Source organism: Abramis brama, assembly GCF_963993115.1.
Source record: "Abramis brama genome assembly, chromosome: 9".
Lineage (NCBI taxonomy): Eukaryota > Metazoa > Chordata > Actinopteri > Cypriniformes > Leuciscidae > Abramis > Abramis brama.
Window position 1 is genome coordinate 38019368 of NC_139971.1, and position 7694 is coordinate 38027061.

At 33.8% G+C, this 7694-nt stretch overlaps 2 protein-coding genes across 2 annotated transcripts in view; both read left to right on the forward strand.

The window, feature by feature from the left end:
• The window catches only part of rasgrf1 (Ras protein specific guanine nucleotide releasing factor 1), a 41057-nt gene extending 38894 nt beyond the window's left edge, over positions 1–2163 (forward strand). Inside the window, exons 26-27 of the mRNA XM_084124897.1 lie at positions 64–132; positions 961–2163. Coding sequence (XP_083981023.1) covers positions 64–132; positions 961–1053 — 162 coding nt within the window. The 3' untranslated portion in view covers positions 1054–2163. The remainder of the gene's footprint in view (positions 1–63; positions 133–960) is intronic.
• A 1626-nt stretch (positions 2164–3789) lies between these two features.
• On the forward strand, positions 3790–7680 carry ctsh (cathepsin H). The gene is made up of 12 exons (XM_084125249.1): positions 3790–4111; positions 4389–4420; positions 4543–4648; positions 4750–4820; positions 4902–5006; positions 5083–5169; positions 6116–6171; positions 6308–6389; positions 6466–6534; positions 6613–6719; positions 7017–7142; positions 7297–7680. The coding sequence occupies exons 1-12, from the start codon at positions 4000–4002 to the stop codon at positions 7370–7372; spliced, it is 1029 nt and encodes a 342-aa protein (XP_083981375.1). The 5' UTR covers positions 3790–3999; the 3' UTR covers positions 7373–7680.
• Positions 7681–7694: the final 14 nt, after the last annotated feature.

Below are 7694 nucleotides of genomic sequence, written 5' to 3' on the forward strand. Positions count from 1 at the left end.
TTCTTTAATGCATGTGGAAAAGAGTCATAGTCATTTTGTTATCATATTTTCTTCATTTTACAGATCTCCCATATCATCCGAGAAATCAGGCAGTTTCAGCAAACGGCATACAAGATTGATTACCAGCCAAAGGTATTGAACTAATGTTGGTTTGTACTGGTAAAATATTAGGTTTCATGATCAACATGCACTAGTACTAGTACAGTTAGTGGTTAGGTTTGAGTGTGTATTGTTTGTTTTGTACATCATTGTACTGTCGCTGTTGGGCAGAAACCTTGTATCTCCAAAAATGCTACTTTTCTGAAAATGTGAAAAACCCTGTTTTTTTTTGTTTAAAATAATTTAGTGCTTTAGAAGTGCTTTGCACAGGCTATTTAAGACAGTATCGGCTATGATTTGACGACAAATGTTATATTAAGACACTCTCCCTAAACACATAAAACATTAGCCTTTATATATAGTGCTTCTTAAGTAATAAAAATGCTTTACTTATTCAAACCAACAGTTCTTTATTTACCCTTGCATTGCAAACAAGCAGAGATGATCCAAAATGCATGCGGCACTTCATTCACGATAGAGGCAGGGTGGAGTTATGAGGTTTTACCGACAGCTTGAGGATCCAATGAAGTCACGAGGTTTAGTTACAAGCTCTTTTTAATACTTTTTTTAATGGTTAGACATTTGCAAAACAGACAGACACAATGCAGGAACACATCACGGTATCTCTACAAAGCCATTTAATCACAGAATCTATTTGTACTTCTAACCTTCACTAACATTAACATACCCATTTACTGAAAAACTACTGAAAAACCTGTAGGTATTTTAGCGTATTGCATTTACAAGAATATATTCTCTTTTCTCTAGGAAACTTGAATCGAGATTTGAGCTGTTTTCACAGTGTAGTTTGCATTGAAGCATCACATTCAATATGAAACTGATACTGCGTTTGTCTTCCAGGCAGTACTGTATTTACTGGACCAAAGCTTGGTAATGGATGAAGAAGGCCTGTATGAAGCCTCTCTCAGAATTGAGCCTAAAGTGCCCAACTGAGAAAGGCTCCGCTTAACGTCTACAAAATGTACAGACACCACGCTCTCTACAGTATACATCCATGTGTTCTGTTATGTACTGTAACATGATTATTACTCCTGGGTGTGTTCCTTGTTTTTAGTTGTAACCAAATGTTGCCTAATTGTTTCAGATCTTTCACGAGGACTTACCTGTTGATTTCAGCCTTTGTTCTTTAGGGAATCATATTTTATCCCCATCCAAATTATTTAATTCTATTTAATATAAATTCTATTTCAAGGTGTGGTTGTTTCTTTAATTAATCAGGCTCATCCACATCACCGTAATGAAACATGAAAAGCCGGCAGGAGCATTTTGAGATTTTAATAGATGCATGTAACTATTTTACAGTATATGCATACCATGTAGCAATGTGGAAAGCAGATATATTCCTGTATACAACCAAGCGTATAGAAACACTTATACTGTTATACCATTATAATCCAAGGCACACGTCACTGTACTTAGCTGAACCAACTCCAGCATTTTTACATTAATTGGTTGCGATAATTAACGTCCACCCCCTGATTTCACAATGCCTAAACTGCCATGATATTTTTTGAACAGTTTTGGCATGACTTAATAAAGCAGACAGTGTATAGCTTGGTAATACATTAAAAGACAGTATATGTCTCCTATCAGGCAAAAAGAATTTTGATCTGTTCTTGCATGAAGAATTTGTTCATTTTGCAGCTATTTATTTATTTATTATTTCCTCAGCCCAAAATTAGACTATTTCTTCACAAAAAGAAGCAAGGACTATTAGATCAGCATTACATTTTTGAAACTAGTCGTTTAGTGATTGTTTACCCATGTAATGTTTTCGTTGCTCACAGCCGCATTTTGGGAAAAAAGGGTATTCTGGGTTCAACACTATCCTTCTACACCAGATTATCCAGCTATTGTACATTTACAGACAATCTATGTTCTTCTTGCTGTTCCAGTGATTGTGGAACGTGACTGAATATCACTTTGTAAAATGCATTGTCGTTTAAGAGTATGATCAAAAGTGAATGACCTTCCCGCTTGCAGCATACAAAGGGTATTTTTGTAGTCCTAGAATAAAGACGTAGGGTTCTGCATCCTTACCTTAAAAAGAAAGAAAAAAAAAAACAGACCGTAGAAACATTTTTGTACAAACATTGTCAACTCGCCACACAGAAAAGTATTCTGTATATTTTGTACATGCAGCCCTATGTATTTCTTAACATGTACTAGTTTAAAGCACACCTCTTTAAAGCGTTGTATCCTATGCTTACACACTCAATGCTATATGATTTGTGATTTTTGAAACCATGATCTAGAGGTAGAGGACTTTAAAGTGTTTTGCATATACTGTAATCCTGTCTATAATCATTCTCTTAGCAGGAATATAGTAATGTAGTGCTTATTCTGTGAATATTTGTATGTATTTTTACTATGTACAGTCTGGAAACACACTAATCGCTCATGTGGCAGGCATGCAACACTGTATCAGCCAGAAACTTTAAAAAGGATATATATATATATATATATATATATATATATATATATATATATATATATATACTGTATACACATCTATGTGCACATACTCTTATAAATTATATATAAACATACAAACAAACATTTTGCTGTTAGCAATACCCAGTGGTATGAGAATTATCTTTCAACCCTTAAGTTTATTTCCACGGCTCGGGAAATATTTCCAGTTTTGTACAAAAAAGAGAAATGAACAGAAAAGAAAGAAAAATAAACTGTATGTTTCCTGATTACCTCTTGCTAATAAATCTATTCTATCTCAGGGGGATATTGCTTCCTTGTATGTGGTTTTTGTCATGCACACTTTATTTTGCTCTCTGAAAAATTGGGTTATAAAGCAGTGTTGGCGAAAGTTGCTTTTAAAAGTAATGCATTACAATATTCCGTTACTCCCTAAAAAAAGTAACTAATTGTGTTACTTTTTGATGGAAAGTAATGCGTTACTTTTTCTCATCTGGTCTGGGCTTGCTTGCTTTGTTTTTTTAATCACAAAAAAGTTATATTTTTGGCAAATGTAAAGGCTCTTTTACTCTAAAAGTGAAATGAAAAAGTCTACGACTGAAGGAAACCTAAACAAACCTTTCAGCTGTGCTGCCATTCTGGATTGCAGAAGAATAATCCCTAACACCGGTCATAGGTGTATTCTTATGTATAATAATACTGGCCACATTTACTTTAAAACGGCAGTGTTTCTGTATTATGCTGCCATACAAACACATCCATTAAGTATTAATGGTGTATAATGTAGTATATACTGTAAGACTATTCATAAATAGTTTAAATGTGGACCATTTATGTATCAATTAGCAATGTTTTCGATTATAAATCATCTTTATGATCCTTGTCATGTAAACATTGTCATTGGTAACACTTTAGTTTAGGATCCAGTTCTCACTATTAACTATTGCTTATTAGCATGCATATTACTATTGGATGTTCATTAGTACTTATAAAGCACATACTAATGCCTTATTCTGCATGATTATATTCTACTTCCCTTAATCCTACATTTAACAACTACCTTACTAACTATTAATAAGCAGTAATTAGGAGTTTGTTGAGGCAAAAGTCGTAGGCTAATAGTTAGTTAATAGTGAGAATTGGACCCTAATCTAAAGTGTGACCGAGTCGTTTTCAGGAAACTGGCTGAAACATAGTAACTCACTTGCGTGACACTGGTCATGTGATGCAGCTACTGAGGGGGCGCCCCGCTCCATGTAGCCTAGCTAGAATAAAACAGCTTTGTGCACTTCATTAAACTGATATCTAAAAAAAAATGCTGTTAATTTCTTTGTGTAAAACGTTTAATTAGCTAAAGAATATTGAGTGCACTTTTAACCCGAAGCCCAGAGGACAATAAAGCCCTCCCTCGTGTAGGAGGAGTCATGTGATACATAAGCTATTCAAATGCTGGTGTGTTATGAGTTGCTCGCAGGGGTGAAGATGAACAGGTTGATTTTGTTGGTGCTGTTTGCGGTTCTCTATCAGGTACACACAGTGCCTTTGCACACTGAGGAAGGTAAGTTATCAAACCAGCTTTTGACTTTGAGCTTTTTTTTCTAACGTGCGCCGCTGCGTCGTACTTTCGCTTTTGAGTATTTTGTCGTAACAGATACACAACACGTTCATGACCACTAAGACTTTCAAAGTATAGAACAGACAATAGTTAAAGTGATATAGGCATATATATATATAGCAATTGAAAAAGTAGTGGATTAAAATACAAATGGTGAAGGGAAAAAAGTATTGAACTGTTGTGTGCAGCACCAAAATAAAAATATAATTATTTGTTGCAGATGAGTTTCTTTTCAAATCATGGCTGTCTCAGGTAAGAATCAATTGTTTTGTAATTGTTTGTTCATCGCCTACTGAGGAAATGTAAGGCGGCACTAAATGAAGGAAGTGGAAGAGGGAGAAAAGTAACCCCTTTTATTCTTTTTAATTTCGCAGTATAATAAAAAATATGAGATAAATGAATATTACCAGCGGCTGCAGATATTCCTGGAAAACAAGAAGAAGATTGAGCAACATAATGCTGGAAACCACAAGTTTTCAAGTATGACTGACATAATCTAACTTACAGAATGTTATGAAAACTTTCATGTTTAGGTTATGAAAACACATTAAAATCACATATTATTTCTCTGCACTTTACAGTGGGACTGAACCAGTTTTCAGACATGACCTTTGCTGAATTTAAGAAGTCCTATCTCCTGACAGAGCCTCAGGTATTATTTTTGGCCGCCTCTCGTGATCAATGAGGAAATAGGAAAGTACCACAATTCATGAACATTTTTACAACCTGACAGAACTGCTCAGCCACTAGAGGGAATCATCTGAGCAGTAATGGTCCTTATCCTGATATGATTGACTGGAGAAACAAAGGACACTATGTAACGGATGTCAAGAATCAGGTATCTTGCTTATCTTGCCATAATAATCCTCTAAAACTATAATATTGGTGGTTCTTAATCAGTGACACTGTTTCAGGGACCTTGCGGAAGCTGCTGGACTTTCTCCACCACAGGCTGTCTAGAGTCCGTCACTGCTATTGCCACAGGGAAACTCCTACAACTAGTATGTAAATGTTGATTTTAATTTATCATTAGATTAGTAGTAATGTCTTATAACTTTATTTAGTACCAACATGCAATAATTACTGCTATAATACCACTGTAATATACACTACCAGTCTAAAGTTTGAAATATGTTTTTGAAAGAAGTCTCTTATGCTCACCAATGCTGCATTTGCATTTATTTGATCAAAAATACAGTAAAAACAGTAATATTGTGATTTTCTTTTTTTTCATTTTAACATATTTTAAAATGTATTTTATTTCTGTGATGGCAATCATTACTCCAGTCTTCAGTGTCACATGATCCTTCAGAAATCATTTTAATATGATGATTTGCTGCTCAATAAATATTTGTATTATTATTATCAATATTAAAAACAGTTTTGATGCTTAATATTTTCATGGAAACCATGAAACACTACCATTCAAAAGTGATTTAAAAAAAGAAACAAAAATGAAAACTTTTCTTTAGCAAGGATGCATTAAATTGATCAAAAAATCACAGTAAAGACATTTATAATGTTACAAAAGACTTTTTAACTTTCTATTCATCAAAGAATCCTAAAAAAAAATGTATCATGGTTTCCACAAAATTATTATTATTATGCAGCAAAACTGTTTTCAACATTGATAATAATAAGAACTATTATTAATTACTGATCATCGATAATAATTGATAATAACTGAGCATATTAGAATGATTTCTGAAGGATCATGTGACACTGAAGACTGGAGTAATTCAGCTTGGCTATCACAGGAATAAATTCCATTTTAAATAGAAAACCGTTCTTTTAAATTATAATCATATTTGACAGTATTACTATTATTTTTTTAATCAAATAAATTTGGCTTCTGTCAAAAACATTAAAGAAATCTGAATTATTCCAAACATTTGACCAGAAGTGTAAAACATCAGGTTATTAACCTCTTTGTGCGTTGTTTTAAAGGCAGAGCAGCAGCTTGTGGATTGTGCAGGCGCTTTCAACAATCATGGCTGCAACGGGTGAGTTAAATAAATGCATCTTATTTCAAAAGCCATAGATTCAGATTGTGTTGGGTTTTATTTTATGGTTCTAGGAGTTAAATCTCGACTGTAAAATTGTGTAAACAACATTTTACTCCTGTCACATGCTTTTTAGTGGCCTCCCAAGTCAAGCCTTTGAGTACATCATGTACAACAAAGGTCTCATGACAGAAGATGATTACCCCTACACGGCTAAGGTGAGGACTCTTACCTATTGTTTTACCTATTGTTTTAACTTATAAAGACGTGACATTTCCTCTTACTTGCTCGTAGGACGGTGAATGTAGATTCAAACCACAGCTGGCTGCTGCTTTTGTGAAGGATGTTGTAAACATCACAAAGGTACAGTAAGTCATGGTCCATATGCAAATATGAATTAAGTTGCACATCTTCGCTCTAACTGCAAATTTCTGTTTTTAGTACGATGAAATGGGAATGGTGGATGCTGTGGCCAGGTTGAACCCTGTCAGCTTTGCATATGAGGTGACAAATGATTTCATGCACTACAAAGATGGAGTATATTCCAGGTAGGGATGAAATATATGCCTTAAACATTTAGGCTAACATTATAAAAGAAAACACTACTTAAAATAAAAATATTTTTAATTATAATAAATTAGTGCTGTCAAATTGATTAATCGTGACTAATCTCATGCAACAGAAAAGTTTGTAATTATTCATAATGTGTGTGTATGTATACACACAAATGTTTATGTTAAATGCCATTAATCGCAATTTATCGATCTGACAGCACTATCATAAATATCATTTTATACTGTATTTATTTATGGCAATTTCTGTAATATGCTATGACTATTTTACAGCAATGTGTGTCACAACACTACTGACATGGTGAACCATGCAGTGCTTGCTGTGGGTTATGCTCAGGAGAACGGAACTCCGTACTGGATAGTGAAGAACTCCTGGGGAACCAGCTGGGGAATTAACGGGTCTGTTTGCAGGACTTTATCAATTAAAGGAGATTTCCTTAAATGTTATGCTACTGTAAGGTTGAAAAATAACATTGAGATTATAAATGAACACTTGAGCAAGTTGTCCTCCCATAATTATTTTAATTAACTAATATTTTTTTTCCCCATACAGATATTTCTACATTGAGAGGGGAAAGAACATGTGTGGACTTGCTGCATGCTCATCCTATCCTTTACCTTTGGTGTAAATAACTGACAATTATATACTTTTACCATTAAAAGGGAGATGAGTTATTATATTTTACTCTCACACTAAATAATTTTATACACAATGGACAACATCTTCATTGATGAGATATAATAGTCTGTATCAGCTGTCAGTAAATCAGTTAAATACTTATTCAACTATATGTTCACATTCATTTGAAACATTAACTGACACTCACACTATTAATATGCTCATTGATTTGTTTAATTTGTTAAAATCAAGATTTTATAATGTTATAAAATGTTAGCAACCAAAATTATTGTACTGAAATAAATATTTTCTCAGGGATTTGTGTGTGTGTT

What these genes read in the sequence shown, in the direction of transcription:
- ctsh (XM_084125249.1), top strand. Translation starts at nt 4,000, where the DNA reads ATGCTGGTGTGTTATGAGTTGCTCGCAGGGGTGAAGATGAACAGGTTG. An exon ending in GCCTTTGCACACTGAGGAAG is followed by an intron (nt 4,112 to 4,388) that starts GTAAGTTATCAA and finishes TATTTGTTGCAG; the next exon opens with ATGAGTTTCTTTTCAAATCA. An exon ending in CAGGGAAACTCCTACAACTA is followed by an intron (nt 5,170 to 6,115) that starts GTATGTAAATGT and finishes GTTGTTTTAAAG; the next exon opens with GCAGAGCAGCAGCTTGTGGA.